Here is a 27,347-nt window from a genome sequence, read left to right on the forward strand (position 1 = left end):
AAAAGGCTTTTATCCTCACCTCTTGATGCTCAGAACTGAATTTATGGACCAGGGAGGTGCTTATTCAGGAAACTGCTTGCCTGAGTTCAATCCCCAGAATCCATATAACAAAGCCCCTGACGTGGTGGTGCTCACTAGTAATCTCAGCTCCAGAGAGGTGGAGACAGGCGGGTCCCTGGAGCTCACTGACCAGCCAGCCTGGCCTACATGGTCAATCCCAGGCCAGGGAGATGCTTTCTCAAAACAAAACAAAACAAACAAAAAAACAAAGACATTAACAGATGCTAGCCGGGCGGTGGTGGCGCACGCCTTTAATCCCAGCACTCGGGAGGCAGAGCCAGGCGGATCTCTGTGAGTTCGAGGCCAGCCTGGGCTACCAAGCGAGTTCCAGGAAAGGCACAAAGCTACACGGGGAAACCCTGTCTCGAAAAAACCAAAAAACAAAAACAAAAACAAAAACAAAAACAAAAACAAAAACAAAAAAAAAAACAGATGCTGAGGGGCAGTACTCAAGGTTGTCTTCTGGTCTACAAGAGCACGCATATGCACACGCGCGCGCGCGCACACACACACACACACACACACACACACACACACACACACACACACACGATTACCCCTAAGTGTGTGCCTGGGGCATACATGAAGGGTAAGCTGCAGCTAGAGCTCTTCCTGCTCAGGTAGGGGGAGGGACTGTGAGTCTGCCCCAGGTAGAGGGAGGCAGACCTCTAGAAGATCCAGATTGTAGATGTAGGGTTCATCCTAGAGCCTGGCATGCTCACAAGCTCATCCGATGGTTTCACATCACTCCCCTACCCTGACCCCATCCTTCCTGGATAAGCACTATTACTTAAGGGTAACAGTGGAGCCCAGATGTGGCCCCAGTCTGTCTGATCTCTTCTGTTCTCAGTAAGCATAGTCCTCACCTGCCACCAGCCACTCCCCAACCCAAGGCCACCTCTTCCTTTAAATCAGCTCTCATCAGCTCAGAGTCAGGGTTCGCTGGGGAACCTACACAGAGAAGGCCACTCTTCTATGGACAGGTTCAACAGCAGCAGCCTAGTGAGTGCCCTACGGTCGGCCGACCTACTCTGCTTCCCTGTCAAACCCCAGCGGGGATAGTGGGACAAGAACAGTGGCACCACAGTAAACCCAGAACTTGTCCCACGGTTGTTCATGACTGTGGGTGATAACCGTGTCTGCCTCTCCACAGCCTCAGGGCAGAAAGAATTTAAGCTTGTGTTTGGCTCAGAAGGAAGCCTAGGAGTCAGAACCCCCAATTCCAGCCTGTGACTGACTGTGGTGCAGGCCAATCTCTATACACATTTGCTTCCTCCCCTAAAACAGAGACCAGAAATTCCAAAGGCTTTGTTTGGCTTGATGTAGAAGGAAGACTGAGAGTCAGAACCCCTAAGTTCCAGTCCAGTGACTGGACCAATCACTTCTTCCACTAAAATGGAGACCAGCAATTCTAGGAGCCAGTGCGTGATGAATGAAGACGTTTTGCAGACTCTTACCAGAGGGTAGGAAATGAGAGGACCCCTCCACACTGTGTGAGCACTTTCTGCATGCAGATGTTTGATATATCCAACCTATGCAGGAGTATCTGCACTTTATTGTATGTCTAAGACTCAGGGGGCTAAGCAATGCCCAAGATAGCACAGTTAATAAGTAGAAAAACCCAATGGAGACACTGATTTCACTCGGTCTGACTCTAAAGCCCAATTCTTTGTCAGATGTGGTGGCATATGCTGCAATCCGTACTTCAAGACAGAGGCAGGAAGGTCCTGAGTCTGAAACCAGCCAGGGCTACATAGTGATGACAGTGGGGGGCGGGGGGGAAGTACCAACATTTCTACTTGTCATTGTGTCGGTGTGTGGTTAAAAGCCCTGTCTATTGGCCATGGCACACCTGTGAGGCCACACTGCCTCATCCCTGGTTTTCTCTACTGCCTTGGCTCAAGAATGCTCCAGGGAGGCCACCTGCCAGTCAGAGCTGCCTTAGCCAGAAGTAACGGGCTCTATCGGGTTGTGTCTCCAGAAAACAGGTTTTCCATCACATCACACGGTGGGCTGTACATCTCAGACGTGCAGAAGGAAGACGCTCTCTCCACCTACCGCTGCATTACGAAGCACAAATACAGTGGGGAGACTCGTCAGAGCAACGGGGCTCGGCTCTCCGTGACAGGTAGGCGGCTTTCCTGGGGCACATTGACCCTCCATGGATACGGGATGCCCTGCGTATCCACTCCGAGAAAGAAAGTAACGATCGTGGACAGAGATACCCCTGGGCTAGACTTCATCCAGCTTGGGTCAAGTAGCCTTGATGTAAGAGCTTTTCTGGAGGTTTCTTCAGTGCAGGAACACCACCAGACCACACCTGGCTCTCCTGGAGGATTGAAAACGTTTCTGTGTGTCTGATGAAGTTCTGGTTCTCAGGCAGAATTTCCCTCTCCACTCCCTCGGCTGCCGCCACTTCCTCTGTTTGCCATCCTTGTCAGGAAACTCATCGTTAAAATCTGTAGTCATCAGGAGGGTTTTTCGTTTCCTTGTGTCTCTAAGTATTCCCAAAGATTCTGGGTTTTTTGTTTATTTGGTTGGTTGGTTGGTTGGTTGCTGTTGTTGTTGTTGTTGTTTGTGTGTGTGTGTGTGTGTGTGTGTGTGTGTGTGTGTGTGTGTGTGTGTGTGTGTACTTTGTTGGAAGCCACCTCATAGCATTGGAGAGCATGTAGAACATAAATGATAAATGTTCCTAGGAGATTCTTGTTCTGGGATGATTGTGGTGTCTGAGGAAAGATGGAGGATGTGTGTTGCGCCCTGTGTATCAGGTAGCCCTCCATGTGCTACCTGGTCAGCATCCACAGCCCTGTGAGGTGTGTTTAATGTTCTGTACTTCCTACGGTAGTCCAGTGGCCTGCCTGAGCTATTGAACCAGTTGGGAGGCCCAGTCAGAGTTCACACTCTGGTCCCTCTGGCTGTAGTACCCCTCCACTGAAGGCAGGGAGGGTCAGCAGAACACCCACACACCACCTCTGGAAAGAAGGGGAAAGGCATAGGGCTCCCTTCATAAAGCTTTCTCCACTAGTAGCTCCAAGTTTTTGACATCCATCCATCCATCCACAGACAGATGTTCTTACATCTCCTGTACAAGGCATGCTGGGATTTTCCCCACACTGTCACCACAGGCTCTGAGACTTCCTTTGCAGGGGCAGGGGAGTCTTTTAGAGACGGCTGACCTGAAGCATGCGGTGATCTTCTTGCCTCAGCTTCCCAAATTCTGGGATCACAAGCATGCATCATCACACCCAAGTTTCTGATACTTTCTGCAGCATAGGTTTTGTTGTTTGTCGGGTTTGATCTGGTTTTGTCTTTTTGTTTTCTGAGACTGAGTCTCGTGAAGTCTGAGTCTTCAGACTGGCGTGAGGATGCCCTTGAACGTCTGATTCACCTGCCTCCATCTCCTGAGCACGGGGATTATAAATGTGCCACCACTCTGGATTGATGCTGTGTTGAGGGTCAAACCCAGGACATGCTAGGCAAGCACACAACCAACCCTACATCCTCAGCATCTGATGTTTTCTATTATATCCCATGCTCTTTTGATTTTTCTCAATGCTGATTGCAACCCACAGAATGACTATCACAACTTCCTGAGGGTCTTTGACCTACAGTTTAAGCATCCTCGCCTTGAGGAGGTGGGAGTGGAATGGCTTTTAGAGGGAGGATGAGCTGATTAGAACTTCACTTTGGGGGGATTAAAACCACGAGGTAATGCCCCACGCCAGGACCCAGGGAAGGACTCAGCCCCTCTGCCTGCTTCTGCCATCTGTGGCTTGCAGAGGTCAGCCTTCATCCACGGGTGACTCCCCGGGACCCATCTCACCTGCCCAGCACAGCTGAAAACAGGATTAAGAGGACAGAAATCGGGAGGCAATAGCCAGGCTCCCCCGTGTGACCCTCGGGAGGCAATAGCCAGGCTCTCCCCCCTACCCCCTGTGTGACCCTTGCGTCTCTGATGTCTGGTCCTGTGTGTAGCGCACAATAGGTACCAAGTAAACATTTGTGGTGTTAATGAGCACCAATGGAAACTGTGCTTCTGTGTGAGGGGATGACACTGGGCCAGAGCAGAGACGGTTCGGTAGGACTTTCGACTTTCGGATCTGCAGCCAATTCAGAGTGTGCTGCACTGGAGTGGTTTGCTTCCAAATTACAGGGCCTTGTTTGCATGGTGTTTTGCATCTCATTTGCATGCTTCTCATACAGTGCAGGGGTGGGAGGCCCAGAAACCTTCTCTTGCAGCCTGCTCTGCTCTCTCCTCCATCAAGCCCTTCATTCTCTGCTCTGATGGTTGGATCTCCAGCTTTGGGGGTAAGGTGTGAGAATTAGGCAGGGGTCCCTCAAAAGAACAGATTCTGGAAGCTGGAGGCTGTGCCGGCTTTTCTCTTTCTCGTCCTACCCCATTATGGTGGGTAAAAGGCACAGTGGGGGGACAGTAAGAGAGATAGCATCCCCCCCAGGACTCAGAGATAAGACCCTACCTTAAGGAACAGAGGTCAGATACAAAGGTCACCCCGGGAGAAGGGCCTGGGCTCAGAGGGAGTGGTGACCGGGAGAGGAGACCTGGACCTGGACCAGAGAGACACAGAGACAAAGGGAAGTAAAGGAGAGGAAGGGAGATGCTGGAGGGAAGGGAACAGCGGGGAGAGGAAGGGAGACCGTGCAGTGACGCAGGACCCTGATGTGATAGGATGTGACAAGGCAGCTTGTCTGCAAGCTGCTTGTCTCTGCAAAAATGCAAGTGATATGAGAGGGAAGCGGGGGAACGGCATCAGGAGAGCTGCGACCTCCAGGCTCACCAGCTCACTGCCCCCACCCACCCCTAAGCCCAGCCCGCCCTAAGGAAGCATCTGCCCCATCACTTCGAAGGCCAGGGCCGATGAGGTCCTGAAAGGATTCCCCACATACAAAGGTGAGAAGAACCGGAAGCGGCTGCCCCTGGGGCTGGAGATGATGCAAGAAGGCAAGAGCTGTGCTACCCAGCATCCCATAGAGTCTCCAACCTCCACTCCTGGGTCTGAGAACCAAGAATGGCAAATACAGTTAGCTGGGCAGTCATAAGGAGGTCACAGGCCACAGCGTGTGGAGTTCAATGGTACCTGATGCCTGTGAAGCCTCCGGAAGTCAGACTTCAGCTCTGGCAGGGAGATTCGCATCATTACCCTGCTGTCCCTGCACTGTCCTGCTCCTCCATTCCTATCGCATTGACCAAGGTGGGGACAAGAGCAGACAACTTTTATTTTCCTGTTTTCTAAGTCAAACAGGGCAGTTACAAAGAGTCTAAGTCTCTCCCAAATCCTCCAGGATAACACCTGCCCCACATGACTTAGGGCTTTCTAGAGCGTTTCCCCCCCAAGCATTCAACAGAGCACCAGCATCCCGGACAACCTAGTATGGGCCTCCTCACCTTGAGACAGAGATCGAGGACCAGACAGGATATAAAACCAGCTTCCTGTCCCCCAGCACATGCAGGACAGTCATGGAGCAGACACCATGCACCCTGGTTCCAGACTTGATCCAGACATCACAGGACATCCCAGCAGCCTGACCTGGGGCACCACAACCTCAGGCAAGGCTGTCTGTCTTTTCCCAGCCCAGTGCCCATGCTGGCAGCGCCTAGTCCCCCAGGATGTCACGTGTACACCCCATGGCCCTTTACTTCTCTGCTCCCCCATAATGAAAGAGGCTTCTTTTCCCTGCCACTACCACCCCCCTCCCCGAATTTAATTTCACGCCTGGGCCTCAGTGATTAATTCTCCACCCCTACCCCGCCCCTCCTCCACTACCCTGGCAGCCCCTCCGCTTGTAAATTCTGCCCTGTGCCATGGAATTTGTGTATTTCGCATCAATTAAGTGTCACATTGAGTAATTCTTCTCTGGCACTGGCTCTGTTGATCCCAACCAATCAGCCATCCCCACTGGGGTGGAGGAGGGGCGAGGACAGTCTGGCACAGGGAGAAGATGAGCATCAAATGACAATCACTGCTGCATCTGCACCTCCTGTGCCTGTGAGACACCGTAGCATGTATCCTGCCCTGCGGTGCCTAGGAAAATAACGTTAGACACGGAGGCACCATGGTCACCTCCACTGTGTGCGGAGAAGACACTCGGTGCAGAAGTCGTGAGACTCACCCAAAGTCTCAGGGCAGACGAGAGAGCACGTGGGACTGGCATTTGGGCCTCCTGAGTCCCAGCCACAGGTAGAGACAAAGATGAACCTTCTGGAAAGTCTCTCTCCCAGAGAGACTCCAGGTCTCAACTCTCTTCAAGGGGCAAGAGCAAAGAGCAGATGGCCCCACTGGTGAAGGGAGTGTGGGGGGTCAGAAGCTCCCCTGTTCACCCCCGAACAAGATTGAGCATGTTAGATTCTTCCATCTGGGGCCCCATCTGCTGAACAAGGATATGAACAACCTACTTTCAGAACTCTGGTCTGCCATGTGGTTCTGGGCTGGTCCCCACACTTCTCTGGTCTCGGCAACCTCGTCTCTCTGTGTTCTCTGAAGTCACAATGCGGCTCTAGTTTGTAAAATCCTCAGTGTGGAGTTTATCCAGCAAACTCAGTTCACTGGCACACCCTCGTTCCTGAGTACACACACACACACACACACACACACACACACACACACACACACACACACACGGGAAACAGAAGGTTCAACAGGCAGGAACCCTGCTCCACGCTCGGCACAGGAGGGACATCACAGGTCAACACTGCCTCAAGAAACCTGGCTGTCTTCTGGGAAGATCCGCGGCAGCTGCCATTAAAAAAAGAAAGACAGGTAGCCGCAGTTGTGGCCTCAAGGGGCAGACAGCAGGCTAAGGCCAGGGGCTGGGGGAGCCCCCTTTCCATCTGTGCTCTTCGGCTTCCTGAAGCTTTGCACCTGCATATATTACCCGTTCAAAAAAAATAATAATTTCCCATGTTTTGTTCAAAAAAAAAAAAAAAGAAAGAAAAGGAATTGTTTGAAAAGGAAAGAAGAAAAAGGAAGCTCCATGGGAGTCCAGGGAGAGGGACAGCAGTTAGGGAAGAGGTGTGCGTGAGAAACCGCCGAGGCTGCCTTGTGAACCGTGAGTCAGAGTGGGCTGTGCAGAGCAGGCTGGCTGGATGTCTGGGTGACCCAGCTTGCCTTAGTGTGGAGTGAGGCTAGGACAGGCCACAGCAGAGCTGGGTTGTAGACAGCTTTGAGAGAGTCGGTCTAAGAGCCAGATCTGGGAGTTCGTGCCTGAGAATCCCTGCACTCCAGAGGATGGGGGGGGGGGGGGGGTCGCCAAGCACTTGGGAGAAGCCTGGACTGCTAAGCAGAAAGAAAAGCAGGGTGTGCTGGGGAAACCTGGGGACACAACTCCGTTAGCCTGCTTATCATATAGGATGCCCTGGGTTTGATCTCAAGCACAGAATAAAGCAGGCATGGTGGCACATGCCTGTAATCCCAAGACTCACGGGGCAAAGGCCAGACGACCAGGAGTTCAAGATCACGGGGCAGTAAGATGGCCCAGTGGTAAAGGTGCCACCAATCCTGACGACCTGAGTTAGATTCCCTCGGGCCCACACAGTGGAAGGAGAGACTCAACTCCTGTAAGTTCTTCTCCGACTTCAACACATGACCCACGGCACATGCATACTCGTGTGCTCAAAAGTGCATGCATACAAGCACGCGCACTCGCTCACACACACGTACTGTACTAATTTCTTGACGTTCAAGGTCATCCTTGGTGATGTGAGTTTAAGGCCAATCTCGGCTAGAGACCCCGTCTAAAAAGAAAAAAATGGAGGTGTGCTATACAGAAGAGCTGGTGGACCCTTGACAGCAGAGATGGGACCCGAGGGTCAGAATCCCGGAAATGCCTGCCCGTGAAGAGCTGGACTGAGAGAGTAGACAGGAACACCCATAAATGACCCGGACATCTCAGCCACTGGGGCTTGTGTCTTCCACCATCAAGGGTCACAGGTTTCACAGGTGCTGGCTTCTCTCGGCTTTCCTCCCATACTGTTCTGGGCTCTGACACATGAACCAGTCACTCTGAGCCTGCCCAGAATATGAGCAGAAGGCAAGACAAGGGACTAAAGAGCTGAGTTAGCCATTAAAGGCTGGGCTCATAACCCAAACTTCAAGACAGGGCAGGGTGCCCCAGCCGTTCACCCATTTTGCGGTTATCTCCAGTCTAGTTTGAGGCCCAGACAGAGGCCCACCAGTAACTGCAAAATGTAGACACCACTGTCAAGTCCTGAGACCAGGGTGAAGACAGCTGTCACAAGTGTCCTCCTTTGTCATTCCTTCTGACCCTCTGGCTTTGAGCTTTGCCATGTCCTCAGCCGTCCTCACAGCCTGGCTCACAAGCATGGTTCTCAGGGCTCAGCCTGGTCTAGGCACACACATGGAGGACACATGCACTCCTTGGGAAATGCTGCCACCCTGGAACCTGCTCTCTGTAAGCATGGGGAAGGGACTTCTGTCTGGAGGTCTTGCTTCCCTCGCCTCGCTCCTATTTCCTCCACCCAGGATGGCCTCAGTTACTGACCCTCTCTTCTTGCAGACCCTGCAGAGTCCATCCCCACGATCCTGGATGGCTTCCACTCCCAGGAAGTGTGGACCGGCCATGCCGTGGAGCTGCCCTGTGCTGCCTCTGGCTACCCCATCCCTGCCATCCGCTGGCTCAAAGATGGCCGGCCCCTCCCTGCTGACAGCCGCTGGGCTAAGCGTATCACAGGGCTGACCATCAGTGACCTGCGCGCTGAGGACAGTGGCACCTACATCTGTGAGGTCACTAACACCTTCGGGTCGGCAGAGGCCAACGGCATCCTCACAGTCATTGGTGAGTCGGGAGCCTTCTGCAGCCCTAGGAGACTTTGGGAGTACTAACCTCTGAGTGATGGAGTACCATGACCATGCAGGACCTGTTCCTGCCTCCTACTACCCCAAGAGGAGCTCCTAGTGCCTAAGAGGGCAGATTATGGCTTGGAGAGGCCACTGGTTTGAAACCAGCCCTGCCTTTCAGTCCTGGTTTCATCAACAGTACCTATGATCTCCAGTCACGTGGTCTCTCCAGGAGTCAAGCAGGCTGGGGTGGGGGTGGGTCTTGTGGGGGGCTCATAAAAGGGAGCGCTCCTGGGCTTGTTAGGGGAAGGCTGTGTCTTGCTGAGAGTGTCAATACTGATGTTAGTCCACAAGGCGGAACTGTGTCTCCATCTAGGGTGACAGTCCAAGTACTGAGGAATAGTTGGCAAGGGTCCTGACCCATCAGACCAGACACTGAGCAGAGGCGGCCAAGTCAGCTGCACCGGGAGCTGCCATGGATATAGAGTCTGCTCCTTCCCTGTTCTTCCCAGCACAGAGCCCCGGGGGTCCAGAGAGCTATGGAAAGCAGGAAGACCCTGCAGACCTCTCCTGTTACGAGCCCCCGAGGGCAGGCAGAGGCAGTGAAGACAGAGGGGCTGATGCCACAGAAGTGCCCTAGGCCATCTCAGCACCATCCATCCTGACCCTTCACCTGGCCCGTATCTGTAAGATGCAGAGGCTCCCTTGAGCTCTAACAGCCAGAGTTTTCTGCCAGCCAGGCGGCCAAGGGGGCTGGGATCTGGGACCCGTGAGGACCCCTCTAGGTGTCAGGCAGCCTGAGCCTGAGCCCCTGAACATTGTACTCAGGAGCATGATGGTTCCCTGAGGTCATTCCAGTTGGGCAAGGCAGGAACTACCTAGGGTGACTCTACTCCATCCTCAGCCGAATCTGCTATGCCGTAAAGGTTGGCCAAGGTAGCACTCCGCCCCCCTCGCCACCTTCTCCTGAGACCCTCGTGTGTGCCGCAGACGGTGCAGAACTTCTGCTGGCCTTCCAGCCTCGCATCTGACTCCCTGGCCAGATCTGGGCTCAACATCCTCCCATGGCCCAGAAGGCCTTGACAATGTGTGAGCATTTACCCACAATGCAGAGTGGAGGTTGTCCCCCACGAGCAACCGCAGTGACGCTAGAACAGAAGGACCTCCCGAGGACTGCTCCAGGACAGCGGGGAGGCAAATGCTTAGAAAAGTGAAGAGAGCCTGCCCAGGGGACTAGGGAATCATTGCTCATGAGCAAACCGTGGACAGAGCCTAACAGTGAAGGATGGTAACAGCATCTCCCTTCTTGTTCTAAACACCGTCCAAAATGTTTCAGCTAATCCAGGTGCATGCCTGTGATTCCAGTACCCAGGAGATAGAGACAGGGGGTTAAGAGTTCAAAACTAGGCAAGCTCACAGGCTATGTCACATCTTGTCTCAAAAGCCAAAACAACAGAGAGAGGGAGAGAGGGAGAGGGAGAGGGAGAGGGAGAGGGAGAGGGAGAATAAATCAGGAGGTCACACCTACCACAAGCTCTTAAAATATCTCTTAAAATAAAATGGTGACTGGTATTCACACCTGCCCTGGTGCACATCAGTAAGCAGACACACACACAAACACAGGCATGAGCATCCAAAATCTACACACTCATTTCCCCAAATTCCCACATAGTTTTGGGGTCCATACACCTGCACCAATACACACTTCCCCTCACTATTCCGCACTCCTCAGGTCAGCTGCAGACCACCACTTCCACACTGTCCACATGTTCATACCCACAGTGTATGAGCACACACACACACACACACCTGTGCGCGCACACACACACACATACACACACACACACACGCACGCACACACACACATGCACACACACACACACACACACACACACACATACACACACACACACACAGTGGCTTGCTAGAGGCTCAGGTTCAAGAGGAAGTGGTACAACCTTCTCTCATCCCCCCTAGGCCTGCCATCCCCTCCTGAAAGGTCCCTGGGTCCCTCCACTCTGGCAGCCTGAATTCCTGCACAGGAGCCCTCAGGCACAGAAATCAGTAAGGGAAGCCAACTTGGGGCTGTCACCGGCCCATCATCCAGTCAATGGTACTCATAGTCTGAGTCTTGGTGGGGATGTAATGCTGAGGATGCCTCTGCTTCCAAGTGTCCACCATCCAAAGGATGAGGGAAAGGGTAATGAAAAGACAGACTGCTCAGTATGGCATTGATTATTCCCTGGTGGGGAGATAGGAGAGGGATTTAAAATGGGAGGAGAGGTGAAATCCAGGAAGACTCCCTGGAAGAAGTGACAAGAGAGCAGCAGGAATTAGGCAGAGAATTCTAGGCCTAGAGCTTAGGCTCTGCAGCCAGAACACTCCAGGAAGATAGGAATCACATGCAGGTCATTGATGTTCTAGCTTTATAACCTTAGTAACAGGAGATGGGGGCAGGTGCTTTGGGCCTCTGAGGGTTTTGGATACCATGCTGAGTTTGGAGGATCCTTGAAAGTTCTGAGCAGGAGGAGGCTGTAGCAAAGAGGATGGTTGATGTGGGTGGGGCAGGGAGGTGATGGAGTCCCAGCCACATGCAAAGGACACCAAGCTAGCAGAAAGCAGAGGCTAGTGGCCTGCGTGGGTATGAGAGGCAGCTGACAGGAAGAAATGTGCCTTCTGGTTCCTGGGTGTCATGTAAATCAAGGTCCCAGGCTTCTGGGTGAGTTAAGAGAGCCTTGAAGCTCTGCCTAAGCAGAGGGACCCACCTTAGGGAAGTAGAGGCCATTGGAATAAGACATTCCTCAGAAAATCCCGGCTTGTACCTACATGCCTCATAAGTAAACTGAGGCCCAGAGCAGGGGATTTCCTAGTCCCAAATCTCACACGGGGTGTGTGTGAATAGCTAGACTCTGTGACCTCCGTCCATCCCGCCACAGGCTGTCACAGTGAACTCCTTGTTTCTTTTTCCTCTCCTCCCACCTCCCTTCACATCTGCCCCACCTGGCCACTCAGACCCCCTTCATGTGACCCTGACACCAAAGAAACTGAAGACGGGCATCGGTAGCACGGTCATCCTGTCCTGTGCCCTCACGGGCTCCCCAGAGTTCACCATCCGCTGGTACCCGCAACACTGAACTGGTGCTGCCCGGGGAGGCCATCTCCATCCGCGGGCTCAGCAATGAAACTCTGCTTATCTCCTCGGCTCAGAAGAGCCACTCCGGGGTCTACCAGTGCTTTGCCAGCCGCAAGGCCCAGACAGCCCAGGACTTTGCCATCATTGTGCTGGAAGGTGAGTGAGGGTGGGTGGCAGGGCAGAGTGGGGCGGTAACCCCCTGGGAGGTGCTGCCCATGCTGGGAGGCATCTGTCCAGTGCTCAGTGCACACACGGCGGGCACCATGCCCTCAATCAGCTTTGCAAGAGCCCTGTGTGGGGGAGGTCCTTTTTAATGTCCCCTATTTTGAAGTTGAGGAAATCAAGGCTTTGGCCACATGTCCAGTGGACAAGGGTTTTTAACAATATTATTATATACTAACCTTTGTCCTCAACAGTTACTAGTAGTGCTTTCTTAGTAGAGGGGTTTCTTTAGAACCTCCAAGGTTCTGGGTTTTCCGGAGGAATCCTTTCCAACTTGTGGCCTCTTCTCAACAGGCCGTTTCCAACCAAGGGTCTCCGTTTCCACCCTATTCTCCCTCCCCTTACAGCTGCCTCCACCCAGGGTCCCTCCCACGGCACCTCTGTGTGTGCCTGTTCACACTATGCACAGTACAAGGTGGTTAGCCAAAAACTAGAACCGAGTCAAACTTACACGCCACTTGCCCAGCCGTGAACTCCAGAACCAGGCTGAGGCCACAGAGGAGATGCCTCTTGCTCATTAGTGCAAAAGGGCCTTCAGGGCTGGCAGGAACCCGACCTTCCAACAAGTTGAGGTTTAGTGTGTCCCCAGATGATCCTTTCTACTACAACACACACACACATACACACACACACACACACAAACACACACACACACACACACACACACACACACACACACACACACACACACACCAGTAGCAGCAGCAGCAGCAGCAGCAGCAGCAGCAGCAGCAGCAGCAGCAAGCCAACACCACCACTGTTTTAACAAAATGCCAACCTCAGGCCTGCAAGGATGGGTCTTCCCTGGCAGCCACTGAACCTGAGACCTTGTGCCTCCCCCTACCTGCAGGGCTGTGCACAACAAGCCCCAATGCTTACTCAATCAGTCCCTCACCACTCTTCCCAACAAATATGCCATCCCAGGGCAGGCTCCTCTGACATGGCTATCCATCATCTCGGGGCCCCCCACTAAGGAGTACCCCACCAGCTAGCTCATCTTTGCACTTGGAGGGGCCAACCTTTTGCCTTCGGTAGAATTCCGGCACCTCGGAGGGTGACCCTGGAGAGCAGAGACATGGGAAATGAAGCTGGGAGTGGAAAGCAGGAAGGCAGGGCCAGTAGAGAGAGGGAAGAAAGGAGGAAAAGGAAGGGCCAAGGGCCACGTGACCCTGTCACATCCTCCCAGGCCCAGGAAAGCATCAGCTTCTCCCCAGTTCTAGGTAAGCGTCTCTTCCATCCAGAGGTAGGGACAGGGCTGGCAGGCTGGCCAGGTCTCTGGTAAACATTGGCATTTTGATGTGTAACATTGAAGAATTTCAATAACACTATGACATTTGCCCTGCTGTTTATTTCTTATTATTTATTTATTTATTTATTTATTTATTTATTTATTTATTTAAGCATCTACTTTTATTATCTTATCTTTTATTTATTTGTTTGTTTGTTTGTTTACTTATTTATTTTTGAGACAAGGTCTCACTATGTAGACCAGGATGGCCTTGAACTGGTAGCAATCCTCCAGGCTCAGCCTCCTGAGGGCTGAAATTACCTGCATGCACTACTACTCCAGACATAGTTTTTTATTTTTAATTGACATACAATAAGCATACATATTTATAGGGTACCATGTGCTTAATGTCTTTTTAATCCCTGACACCAATCCTGTGGGGAAGGACAATCAGGGTGGTAATTCCACCCCCACATACCAAAGTAGGAAGGTGATACATGAAATTAATTGTCTCATCCTAGATTATGTGGTTAGCCAAGGCTTAAGGCTGGAGCCAGACTCCCATCACCTCCACTGTCTCTGGGAAACTTGCATTTTAAACCTCAAACTTAAGGTCTTTTGTTAATAGGGCTAAATGCCGCTACTCCCTGTCCTCGGCATGGTCAAGTATCAAAACTGCACTCGGACCCCACCCCCACATGCCTTCATGCACAGTGCCTTCTGAACCTTGCCGTCTTTGTTAATAACTAGAGGAGCATCTTGGATGTAGTAATTAATTTAATCTTCACCGTGTCCAGAAGAAGTGGGAGTAATTGTCATCACTGTTATTCTCATCACCCACCGATGAAGCAACCTGCTCAAAGACGCTACACTTGCATCTCACTCCACGGTAGTGATTGCGCCTCATGGGTTTGCCTTTAGCACACACAGCCCCTTTGTCTTCACCCTGGCTGCCACTTCGCCTCCTCCCAGTCACTGGGTGGGTGGCCTGGGGGGATAGCCTCTCTGTGACTCAGTGACCCTGAAGGGGGCTCCTCGCTCCCCGCAGACGGCACGCCCCGAATCGTCTCATCCTTCAGCGAGAAGGTGGTCAACCCCGGGGAGCAGTTCTCACTGATGTGTGCTGCCAAGGGCGCCCCGCCCCCCACGGTCACCTGGGCCCTGGACGACGAGCCCATCGTGCGGGATGGAAGCCACCGCACCAACCAGTACACCATGTCTGACGGCACCACCATCAGCCACATGAACGTCACGGGCCCCCAGATCCGGGATGGGGGCGTGTACCGGTGCACAGCGCGGAACTCGGTGGGCAGTGCTGAATATCAGGCGCGAATAAACGTAAGAGGTGCCTGTCCACATTTAAATATCAGAATAGGCTTTTGAGTTCCTTTGCCATCTTTGTGGTCACCGTCATTCTTGTGTGCTTCTTAATAACTGTCATTTTGATTTTAGTGGAGGTTTCCCTCTCCCTTTCTTTTCCTCTCTCTCTCTCTCTCTCTCTCTCTCTCTCTCTCTCTCTCTCTCTCTTCCTCCCCGTGATCTGCTCACCACAGTCTCATCAACCATTCTTGTGTGTGAGTGTGTGTGTCTGGTAGAGTCCACCCCATTCTCTCCCCACCCCCCACCCCGCACTCCCACAATCTCACCTGCCCATCCTCCCCACCCCATCCACCCCATCCAATCACTCTGGGCCCCCAGTGCTCTGTGCACCTGCTAGCACCTGCCAGCCCCCAGCAGGGTCTTTTCTTAAGGACAAAGACAGACAGAAGTAGGGCATACTCAACCTTAACACTAGTGAGCCCCCAGCATCCTCCACACAGCCAGCCTTGAGATGTTCCAGGAGAGGTAGACAGTCAGGGAGGGGCCTGGAGAGCATGTTCTCAACTGTAAGGCTCAAGCCTTCAGGAGCAGAAGACTGAAACAGAGGCTGGGGTTGGGTGACTCCCAGAGACAGGCAGCCTGAAGGAGTAGGAGGAGGGTCCACAAGGTGTCAGCTACCCCCTTAGCTCAGTTCTCCAAGTTAACATGGTAAGAGCCGCCTCCTCTGATGGCCTTCAGCCTTCTCAGTCTGACTGGTCCTCTCTGGACCCTACCAATTACCTCTAACCCCCAGGGCAAGAGGACAGGGAGACTGTTAGAAATGGACACTGGTCCAGGGGTGCTAACAGTTGCCCTGAGGCAGAGACGGGGGTGGAAATGGAGATCATTCTAAACTCACCCTATTCCAGCTTGCCCATCCCATATAACAAGTCTGGGGCCATCATTTGGCCAAGCCCCCATGTCCCTCTCTGAATTGGAGCAGAAACAGAGCCACAGAGCCCTGGAAGACTCTAGTTCAGTCCTCTGTAGTTCGGTCCCAGAGTTCCCCTACACTCTGCAGTACTGTCCCTTCATGGTGACCTCTAAGCTTTCTTCTCCCACTCCCATGATGCTACCTGCCAGCCAGCCCAGCTGAGGATACTCCCACCCCCAGCCAATGCGATCAGAACCCAAATTTGCAGCCCTTTCTCAGGTACCCACGACACAATTTCCCTGATTGGAAAAAACATTTGGGTTCATATGGTCAAGACCTTGGTGCTTTCTGGATAGTTTATTACTATATGGGAGGTTCTTTGGGGGTATAAATGCAGTGTGAGCAAGCAGAGAAAAAGCATGAGGTTCCTGCTTCACTATTGACCCCCTCAATCCTAGTTTCTCCCTAAATAAGGATTCACTTGGCCCAATCCTGGTGGTTCCCTGTTGAGGCTGTGAATCGGCCTCATCTAGTCCCATAAGGAATTAGATTCTTGTGATAGGTATGTGTGGTGCACACCTGTTTACAACTATTTCACAATAACAACAGTGAGTCCTGGGGGTCACACGGGTGACCCCAATCCTGGCCTCTGCACTTAGCTGAGAAAGGCCTCTCGCTGCCCTCACCCAGTTTCTAGCCCCAGGGGAAGTCTCAGGGACCAAACAAGAGAGAAGAGCCCCACCACAGAATGGCACTGGCTCATGGCGCCACCTGCCCCTCCTCTCCACTTTCCCCCACACTCCCCAGGACCCCCCAGCATCCGGGCAATGAGGAACATCACAGCTGTCGCCGGGCGGGACACACTCATCAACTGCAGGGTCATTGGCTACCCCTACTACTCCATCAAGTGGTACAAGGACGCCCTGCTGCTACCGGATAACCACCGCCAGGTGGTGTTTGAGAACGGGACTCTCAAGCTGACAGATGTGCAGAAGGGCATGGATGAGGGGGAGTACCTGTGCAGTGTTCTCATCCAGCCACAGCTTTCCATCAGCCAGAGCGTCCACGTGGCCGTCAAAGGTAGGTCCCTCCCCACCCGGAGCCGGCACCTGCCTGCCTGCCTCCCTCCCAGGCTGCTGGTACAGGTGCACAACAGAAAGCAATCCCCAGTGAGCAGAAGCCCAAGGAAGACCAAATAGGCCTGGCCTTTGGAAGAAAGGTGACAGAGTGTGTTTGAGGGGGGGAAGGCGTGGTGATGGACACAAGGTTAAAAGCTGCAGGGGAAACCAGTGCTGATCCCAGGGGCCTGAAAGCTCAGCTGTAGACAAGAGGAGGAAGCATGCTTTCTGGGCAGGGGTTCAGATAAGGGATGGTGGCCTGCACTGAGCCACTGATGTCAGGACAGAGCCACCAGGTACCCGGTAGGGCCACCCTGGAGAGCAGCAGCAAGGAGGCCAGGGTAGAGGAAGTGCACACTCACCACTATGGCCCCATCCTGGGCCCAGAATGAACACCTCCAACCCCTGTGGTGGCATTGGAGAAAGACTATCTGCCAGTTCTCTGAGGCCTGGAGCTCAGTCTGCAAACCACCCACAGCTTTCCTGTTCACCTGATGGGTGGCTGTAGCAGGGGTCTGGGTGGGTGCTACGTGTCTGTGGTACCCTTTCTGAGGCCATCCCCTAAGTCTACAGATACACTGATTTTAAAGGGACAATTGAAAAGCCACTAGCCTCTGCTCCCTCGGCTCTAGGACAGTGTAAGTAATGGAGCCCCAAATACATCCTTTGGGGTCCACAGTCATGGGGGTTATCTAGAGAGTGCCTGGCATGAGGGTCCTGTGGGTTCTAGGGACAGGGGAAGTGGATCCTGTTGGGTTTGACCAGGAAATACCAGAGAAGGATGCAGGCTGAGGAGGACAGGCTAGGACCCTAGCACCAGTTCCAGCCTCCACCTCAAGAACAGAGGCGACCTGTGGTGTTTAGAGAGCCACAGAAGACAGACAATACTCTTGAGACCAAGGAGGGGCCCCTGTCACTGGGGGGCTTCCCTCCTGATGGCATCCATCCCCCCAGGGGAAACAGGGGCAGCTGGAAAGACCTCTTCCCCATATTCAGTAGAGAGGAGATGGGGGCGGGTGACAATCAACCAGGAAGGGAAAGCTAGACAGAGGCCAGTGTCTGGGGAAGCAAGAAAGAGCACAGGCCCAGACCAAGATGGCCGAACACACGGGGAGCCCTTGAAGGTCTCAGATCTGGAGCCTTCCTGCTCTGGCACTGGAAGATGCATTGCATGCTCCAAGGTAAAGAGCTGTCTGGGAGAGAACGTGCTTGGGGACCACATGCTGTATTGGATGGCGGCCCTTCCATGTGTGATGCCCATGACCTCAGGGATGGGAAGGCCCAGGAACCTGACAGTCACGGCGAAAGGTGGAGGAAGCCTTCCTCCCTGTGCCTCTTAACTTCTTGTCGTCTGGCTCAACCTGAGCAGTTCTCGGGGCTAGGTCACATGCATCCTGTGTACCCACCCTGCCACCTGTCACAGTGCCAGACGGCACGTGTCTGTTGAACTGAATCTGAGACATTAGTCTGGGTTGGAGTAACTTACGGGAAGCCATACCATGAGCTCCAAAAACCGGGGGGCTTTGTGGCTATCTCAGGCCTGAGAAAGAGAGCTGGGATACACATTAGCAGCAGCAGCACCATCACCACCACCACCCCCGGCTTCAGGCAGCGGCAATGCCAGGGTGTTCCCTACCTAATGCCCTTTCCGGGCAGCCCAGGGGCCCACAAGCCAGGACCACAACCCCATTCCACGTCTGGGCAAATGGACTTGGTAATGATGTAGCACAGCTCAGCCCGCCCTGCTTCCACCTCACTGGGCATCACAGACGCCTGTATCCATTTCTGTTACAAGCAATGGGCCGAGAGCGTACAGTGTAAACATCACATATTAAAACATCTAACCTCTGCTCTGTTCCCTAAGCCCAGTGCTCCAGCAAGCATTCGGCCGGGTTTGTCAGCTAAAAGAAAAAATAATAATAATAATAACAGGGCTCCAGCAAGCCTCAGAGTACTCCGAACATCCTGAAAGCTGCTCTCCGCTCATCAATTATTCAGCCCCATTCAGGGAGCGATCAGTCCTAATGAATTGAATCTGATGCATTCAGGCTCAGCAACTCACTGGGCCCGTAGTGATAGTACAGAGAGCGACAATGTCTCCCAGCCCAAGGAGAGGGGGGAGACGGCATGCACTTGTGACTCGTGTGTGTGTGTGTGTGTGTGTGTGTGTGTGTGTGTGTGTGTGTGTGTGTGTGTGGTGTGTCTGTATTGTGTGTGCCTGTGTGTGTGTGTGTGTCTGCCTGTCTGTCTGTATCTGTATTGTATATGCCTGTGTATCTCTCTGTCTGTGTCTGTTTATCTGTGCCTACTGTATGTGGGTCTGTTTGTGTCTACATCTGTGTGTCTATTTGTGTGTATCTGAGTGTGTCTGTCTGTGTGTATATCGTGTGTGTGTGTGTGTGTGTGTGTGTGTGTGTGTGTGTGTGTGTGTGTGTGAGAGAGAGAGAGAGAGAGAGAGAGAGAGAGAGAGAGAGAGAGAGAGAGAGAGAGAGACAGGCTTGTGTGCAAACCTTCCTGCTCTTCCTCATCAGGGTCTGAAAAAAATACCGATGTGCAGCCACAGAAGGGGTAAGGGCCCCTGTTTCCTCTCTAGACCAGACACTCGTGTAAAGGCCTGGAAGCCAGTTCCCCCACCACTCTGAAAGCTTGGCTCCTCCACCCCCACCCTCTCGGCTCAGCTCCCCCACCTCATTAGAATGCACTTTTGCAGAAAAGCCCATCAAAGCTGATTATGATCACGCTGCTTGATTAGCGGCTGTGCTCTTCCAAGAGCTCCCCAAGGAGGGTGGGGGAGGAGGCGCCCCTGGGCATGGCAAGGGGCCCTGACTCCAGGGAGGAAGGAGTGGGTGCAGGGGTAACATTCCAAACCCCATGGCTACTGGACATTGGAAAGTGCATCATGTTGGAGGGACAGAGTGCAGGGAAAGTATGGGGTAGAGTGAGACAGGCACTGGAAGCCTGCTGTAGTATGTCGAGTCCCCTCCCCAACCCCCGCTTCTCTGTGGGGCCAAGACTGGTGGACCAGGTGCAGCCAAACCCACAATGCTTTGTGAGCTGGAAAAATAACTGCTGACTCCGGTCCTTCTGGGGACTGCTTGTCTGCTAATGAAATTTTCAATCAGTGAGCCAAGATCAGAACATACCCGACATGCACACATGTGTGCACACGTGTGTACAAACTACATGTATAATCAAGTGTCAAAAGTAGCAGACTAGCCCACTCATTCTGGGGCAGATTCATGTACATGCATGTGAGCAGTGATGTGTCCACAAATGCTTCCTCCTGAAGACAACATCCCTGACCCCCGAAAGGCAGCTGCGGGTGGTTATATGAAACTTAGCTCGAGAGCTCCTGCCGAAGAACAGCAAGGCAGGAGAGGCAGAAGATAGAGGGGGATAGGATGCTCTGAGGACTTCTGGGGCTTGGCACATGCAGCACTGAATGGCCAGGAGAACTAGCCTGCTGGGAGGCAGCACTTCTCTGGGTTTCTGGAAAGATCCTTGGCAGGATGCTAAGAGGAGTGAGCGCACACAGAACCAACCTAGACTTGGTGACTTTGGGGACCTCTGACCTGAAAAGTAAGGTGTCATAAAATGGTCTCCTGGTACGAAGACTGCAAGTTTCATTAACTAGGAGCAGGGACTTCAACTGGGACCTCTTGTCATGATTCCATGGAGAAATACCTCCATCCCCACATCGGAGCCTCCGAGAGCCCCTGCAGCTAGAGTGAGGGCATGAGGCACTCTGACTGGACTGAGGGCATGCCGAGTCCCCATGGAGAGCAAGCCTTCGGAAGAGGTGACTCGCCCCCACACAGATACTCATATCCTCAAATGCTCCCTCCTCAGACCCACACACATATGTCCCTATCTAGTCAGTGCAGAGCTTCAGCCATAACTGGAGGGGGCTCCTGTGGGGAGTCCTCGCTCACTCCAATGAGTGGGATGGACGAGTCTATGATCTGAAGACATAAGCTACCCACCTGCCGGAATGCCTGCTATTGGTAGAGGTGGTTTGAAAGGAGCCCTGCAGGGCTCCACAGGCAGGGGGCACCACAGGCTCCACAGGAGGAGAACTGCCTGTTCTACCATGACAACCTCTAGAAAACGGTCTGCTTGCAGCCAAGTTTCCTTGGGAACCCAGAGCAAGCAACCTCCTTCAGGGACACACAGGGCTGGTGATGGTGGTGGTGGAGGTGATGAGGATGGAGAAGCCTCAGCAGCGTATTTCTTCCCTCCGTGACTGGCTGACTGTGCACCTCCTGTGATGTTCCTGGTATATTTCTGTTTCACCAACACTGCTGTGTTCAAAACACACAGAATCCCCACCCTCCAGGAACTTAGGGATTTAACAGACAGTGTGCACCATGTGTAATATTAAATCTAAATCAGGACTGAAGATGTGAGTACCAAAGGGAGGGACCTTGTGGTCAGGGAACACCTTCCCAAGAAGGGGTGGCTGGGATATAAACTGAAGTAAACTGTGCTTGTTTTAAAAATAATTAGATTTCTTGAAACCGAAAACTCGGGGTCACATTTGTGAAATTAATTGGCCTACCTCCACCATTGTGTGTGTGTGTGTGTGTGTGTGTGTGTGTGTGTGTGTGTTGTATACACTCTTATATGCGTGGGCACATGTGCTGTGCATGCGTGTGGAGGCCGGAAGAGGACATTAGGTACTCTGCTCTGTCACTCCCTACCTTATTCCCTGCCACAGGACCTCTTGCTGAACCTAGAGCCAAGCTCGTGGTCACAAGCCCCAGCGATCTTCCTGTCTCTGCCCACAACAGCACTAGGGCTGTAGACAAGCACCACCACACAGGACTCCCCACCCCCACCCACTCCCGTAGTTACTGAGCTCCTGTCTCAAAACTTCATGTTTGTGTGGTGAGCTCTCTTAGCCATCTCTCCAGGCCTGAAACCCCTCTGTTTTTCAGAGGAAGAAGCCAAGGCTCAGAGGCAGAGGCCAGGTGGTTGTGACAGGCCACTTGCCCATGGTCACTTGAGGGAGCAACAGAGTCTGGAACTCAGTTGTCCTGGCCCTGGACATAGATCTTTCCTGTGTCCATGCTGTGTGGACAGAGAGGCTCTGACTTCCCACAGGGCACACTCTGCAGCAGGTGCAGTAAATAAAAGGCTCAGCCTCAAAGACAGATGATAAGAGACCCCATAAAGCCTTTATGGGCTGGGCTGGTGGTCAGCACCGCGTGACACTCCCAAACAAGTGTCTATAAAGGCTTTATGGCGGCCAGATGCCGCACGGACTGCCACAGTTGCTGCGTCTTTGTAGACACGCTGGCCTCTGCCTCTGCGGTGGTAGGGTACCTTGCTCCAGGAAAGAAGCCCCTGGCTCTGTGAAACTCCAGGCCAGCTACTGCAGAAGTGTAGGGACACCGGGCACAAGCTTGGGACTGCAGTTGACACTGGTGAAAGCAGGCGGTCAAAGACCCCCCCAATTCCTGAAAAATCAGTTCCCCAGTTGGGGGAAGGTACACAGCATCTGACCCTGAGCTTAAAGAAGACGTGCCTAAATGATGGGTCTTTCTTTCCAGGAATCCAGAGCCTGAAAAAATCATGTTTTCTTACCAAGTATCCTACTACTGCTGAGAATCTTCTGGCCCACAGCACTCACCTTGGGATTAACCAGCCTACACAGCAGCCAGGAACCCTAGTTTTTCTTCTCCCCCAGGCCATCCCTGAGGAGCTGCAGAGTCCCCCCCCCCCCCAAGCAGCCCTGGTCCTTCTGTCATCTGCAGAGGGGCTGTGTGACTTTCCCTTGGCAGAAGTAAACAAATATCTGCTCACCCCAGGTGGGACACTAATAGACCAAAGAAATTATTACACTCAAGTCTAGCTCAGTGGAGCAGTGGTTTATTGAGATTATCTGCAGGAACACCCGCGTCAGGGAAGGGCACCCATGAAGCTCTGCCGGAGGGGTCCACTCTACCTGGAAACCGTGGGCTGCTTTTATCACCTTGGGGAGGGCCTCGTGAATCTTCTAAGTTTCATGAGCTTCCCTGCTTTTATGAGTGTCAGTCTGTCCTTCCTCTGGGAGGGCTATTTCAATTTAGAGTAAACAGCTGTACGCAAGCAGGTGAGGGAGTTTCCACCACAGCAGCGTGACAGAACTTGATGGTGGCTATGGGATGGGGAGCAACTGCTGCGCTGGACCTCTGAGGAGCTGTCTGGTCATATGTCACATAGGACATCAAGGCGTCCTGGGCCACCGTATAACTAACCCCCAGCATGGGTGCTGGCGACTGCTTCGTGGCCTCTCAGGGGATCTTCTGCGCCACTCCACTGACTAGAAAGGAATGGCCGTCCTCAGTGGTCTCTGCCCTTTGGCTTAGCCCGGTCTTGTGTAGTATTTTGTATGCATGTGTGTCAACTCAAATGTCCAGGGCTCCCAAGGCTGTGGTCACCCCCAGAGGACACCTGCCTCTGCTGAGTCCTGTGTCTGTGTCCAAGGGGGGCACTGGCCCAGTAATCGTGAAGGAAGGTGTCTAACCTCTCCCAAGGCTCTCTGTCTAAAACTCAGGCAGGTTTCTGCCTTCCTCATCCACACAGTGGCAATGCCTTCACAGGGCAGGCATTTCATAAATATTACATGAATTGGCTAGTTAATGAATTAACCTGCCTTAGTAACTAACTTCCACCACTCTCCAAATCCATCCTTACTGAGAGACACAGTTCCCTTGCTAAGCAAAAGCTCCTCCCCCAGAGTCACTGGCTCTGTCTTCCCGCTCTGTCTCCCCTGGAAATGGGCTCAGGCGACGCATGCCTTGACCAGGTGTCCTGTTCTCCAGCCCCTGAAGCATCACTGATATTACAAACCCTGCTCACAGTCCGGAAGTTCCTCAATCCCAAGAGCTGAGTTAGTGCTACAACAGAAAAGGCCTGGCCCTGGGAAGGACCCAGGAGGAGCTCCAGACATGCTCACACAATAGCAGCACATGGAGAGAAGTTGAGGTTCCTCTTACTCTACTTGGACCCTCATTTGATGTCTCCCCCACCCCTGGTTCACCACACAGGAGAACCCAGGAGGTCACCCTGAGAGGTGATATCCAGACGTCCACTTATTTACATATCTGATGAGTATGTATTGGGCACCAACAGTCTTTACCCCATAAATACTCCTGTTACACAAGGTCCTAGCTCCAAGCCTCAGGGGTATGGCAGCAGTCAGGTCTGCATTGGAATTTTGAAGCAATTGTACCAAAAAACTCAAGGAGGCCTAGAGGCCTAGGTGTGACCAACAAACACACACACACACACACACACACACACACACACACACACACACACACATACACACACATTCTCTCTCTCTCTCTCTCTCACACACACACACACACATACACACACACACACATTCTCTCTCTCTCTCACACACACACAACACACACACACACACACACACACACACACACACACACACACACACACACACACACACGAGGGGGTTCGCAATGACGTAAGGAGACCAGTGTCTCTGGAAAGTCTCAATAAAGGGCATTGGACCGTTGTTAGAGCCTGAGTTTCAGAGAAATTTATATAGAGATGCCCATGGCCCAGCCGACCTCCCTCAGGACCAGGAGCAATGTCCCACCACAGCCAATAGCAGGGATAGGTTGATCGGACCAATGGCCAGAACTCTAGGATATCTGGCTGGGATCTAGGACCTGGCCAAACCCAAGGCAGGTCTGGAATCAGATGGATGAAAGCTGGCTAGTGGATGGGAAGCTCATAGCAGTGAATAAGGGCATGCCAGGCATACTCCCCTAACAAGGCTCAGGAATGGAAAGTCATGATGATAGACCCCCCCCACCCCCAGCTGGAGTGGAGGGCAGGGTAGGGTGGCATTAGAAGGCCAGCTGAGGCCCCTGGGGGAGTCATGGAAGCAGGACCCTCTCCTAACTGCCATGTCCTCCAGACCAACAGCTCTTGGTCAAGAAATACTACCACCCTGCCCCACCCTGCCAAGGATCCAGAGAGCTTTCTGTGTACACATCTGGCTGCTTCCTCTGAACCCTGGAAGTCTGTGGGTCTGCAAGGCCTGCCTGTGCACAGTGCTGTGGCTGTGGCTCTGGGTGGACCTGTGGTGGAATAGCATCACTGGATTCCAAACGGGGGTGGGCTGGAGCCTGGGAATAGGCTGGAGACCGTGGGCAGCCTTGTAATTTAATTATTCGACTGCAGAAAGGAGACCTCATCTACTCATGCTCATCCTTGTTAAGCTAATTGTCTGTCTCCTTCACTCTCCTCTCCCCCCACGAGCTGGGGAAGTTGCTGCCGCCTAATTGAGTTATCATAAAGATAATGGCTGATGTTCTCGCCAGTGCTGAGAGAGGAGGATCCATCTCACAGCGACTCAGGCTGCAGACAGGCCCCACCATCACCGCCACCACCCCAGGGGCTGAGATGAGGGCAGCTGGGTGCAGACAGTTCTACCCAAGGGGTGTACCTACCCATGTGGCCACCTGATAGATAACAGACCCCGTTTTCAATCTGAGCACGCTTTGGGAGACAAAAGGGCCTGCCGTGTGAACATGTGTAGTTTTTCTCAAGAGGTAGCTGTACTGCTTAGTGAAAAGAACCTTGACCTGGAGAGCAGATAGATCAGGTTTCAAGTTACCTCCCATAACCTATCTCCATACAGCTCTTCTGAACCTCAGTCTTTCCGTCTGTAAAATGGGACCGTGAAGCTCCAGGTCCATGGCTGGTAGAAGGATTCAGTGAGATACCTATGCATATGTAAAGTTTCCACATGCTGATGGCCATGGGGAGGGGCAAGTTGACGAGAAGACCTGGTTTGGAGGCACCTGTTTTAGGCAAGTGGTCGTGGAAAGGGAAGGGAGAGAATCTACACACAGGACTTCCTCACCTCTCCCTGTACCCCTCATCTCTACCTATCCCAGGCCCCCAAAAGGCTGGGAGATGGACGCCAAGATGAGAATTTGTACACAAGCTAAGCAATGGGTCAGAAAGCACATGAGTCAAATTCAAAGACCAATCTGAGAACTGAGCAGTTTAAGACAGAGACTGGGAGCCCTGGCCTAGGTAGGCAGGCAGACAAGAGCCAGGGCACCAGGACATGCCGCATTCAGAGGAGAAAAAAGTTCCAGGGACCTGGGGAGCTGGTTTCCAGGCCTGCCCCAGGGTCAGTACAAGCCAGACCCCCTCAGGTAGGACAGTTGACCAGGGTGGGTAAGTCGCACTTGACCATAGCATCCCCTTGTCCCTCCAGTGCCCCCTCTGATTCAGCCCTTCGAGTTCCCGCCTGCCTCCATCGGCCAGCTGCTCTACATCCCCTGTGTGGTGTCCTCGGGGGACATGCCCATCCGCATCACCTGGAGAAAGGACGGACAGGTGATCATCTCAGGCTCGGGCGTGACCATTGAGAGCAAGGAATTCATGAGCTCCCTGCAGATCTCCAGCGTCTCCCTCAAGCACAACGGCAACTATACGTGCATCGCCAGCAACGCGGCTGCCACCGTGAGCAGGGAGCGCCAGCTCATCGTGCGTGGTGAGCGGGTCAGGCCAGCCCCCGGAAGGGGTGGGGGACCAAGAGCATCATTCTAGAGCTCCAGTTGGAATTACAGGCTCTTGGCAAACTGGTTCCGCCTGGGTTCTTAAAGACAGAGCGACCCCGGCCTCTTACATTCAGGCCTGCAATGGAGGGCCTCCTTACTTGGTCAGCCATGGGCACAGGCAGGTTTGGGACCTGGGACGCTGAGCTCCCATTGCGGTATTTGCAAGAGCTCTCAATCCTTTCTTGACTTCACAGACTGTCTGCTCCCAACGTTGTAATATCCCAAGACGAGCTGGCATCTGCTGGAAGAGGCCCCCCTGACTTGGGAACCCCAGCAGAGATTGACAGCCTCTTTTTCTCCCTGCTTCCCTTCTTCCCACAGTGCCCCCTCGATTTGTGGTGCAGCCCAACAACCAGGACGGCATCTACGGCAAAGCCGGTGTGCTCAACTGCTCTGTAGATGGCTACCCACCACCCAAGGTCATGTGGAAACATGCCAAAGGTAAGCCAGTGTCTGTGAGAGGAGCAGGGGAGGACCAGACTCTCATCTCTGTCCTAAGAGGAGTAGCGAACTCTGAGCTTAGGGAACCCCTGCATCCGATGTTCTAGAAGTCATCCTCAGCCACGCCAGGCTGAGGGACAACATGATGCTGAATCCAAATTTGCTGTTGCCTTTGGTGATGCTGAGGATCAAACCAAGGGCCCCATGTGTGATGGGCAAGCCCTCCACCACTGAGCTACATCCACGGCCCCCAAAGTTCCTCTTGTCCCTACCCCTGACCTCCTGCATCTCTAAAGCTAGTTTGTACTGCTTTCCCCACCCTGCCCCGCCCACCCTAGGGTCCTATCTAGTCTGAGACCTTGGTCCCCTCCCAGCCACATCACAAGGAGACATTTGGTATCCGACTAGATGCCACATGACAGACTGTGTCCATGGATGATGTTGGGATGGGAGGGGTACCCGAGACCCCTGTGGAAGACAGCTGGCCTCTTCCCCCAGGCCTGACT

General features: G+C 53.1%; 1 protein-coding gene across 1 annotated transcript in view; it reads left to right on the top strand.

The window, feature by feature from the left end:
- Positions 1 to 27,347, top strand: part of Dscaml1 (DS cell adhesion molecule like 1) — a 338,624-nt gene that overhangs the window by 239,648 nt on the left and 71,629 nt on the right. The window contains 8 exon segments of the mRNA XM_052758901.1: positions 2,042 to 2,188; positions 8,593 to 8,871; positions 11,886 to 11,995; positions 11,997 to 12,162; positions 14,505 to 14,801; positions 16,497 to 16,769; positions 26,055 to 26,333; positions 26,722 to 26,841. Coding sequence (XP_052614861.1) covers positions 2,042 to 2,188; positions 8,593 to 8,871; positions 11,886 to 11,995; positions 11,997 to 12,162; positions 14,505 to 14,801; positions 16,497 to 16,769; positions 26,055 to 26,333; positions 26,722 to 26,841 — 1,671 coding nt within the window.

This window comes from Peromyscus californicus, unplaced genomic scaffold (assembly GCF_007827085.1).
Source record: "Peromyscus californicus insignis strain IS unplaced genomic scaffold, ASM782708v3 Scaffold_11__1_contigs__length_118956290, whole genome shotgun sequence".
Classification (NCBI taxonomy): domain Eukaryota; kingdom Metazoa; phylum Chordata; class Mammalia; order Rodentia; family Cricetidae; genus Peromyscus; species Peromyscus californicus.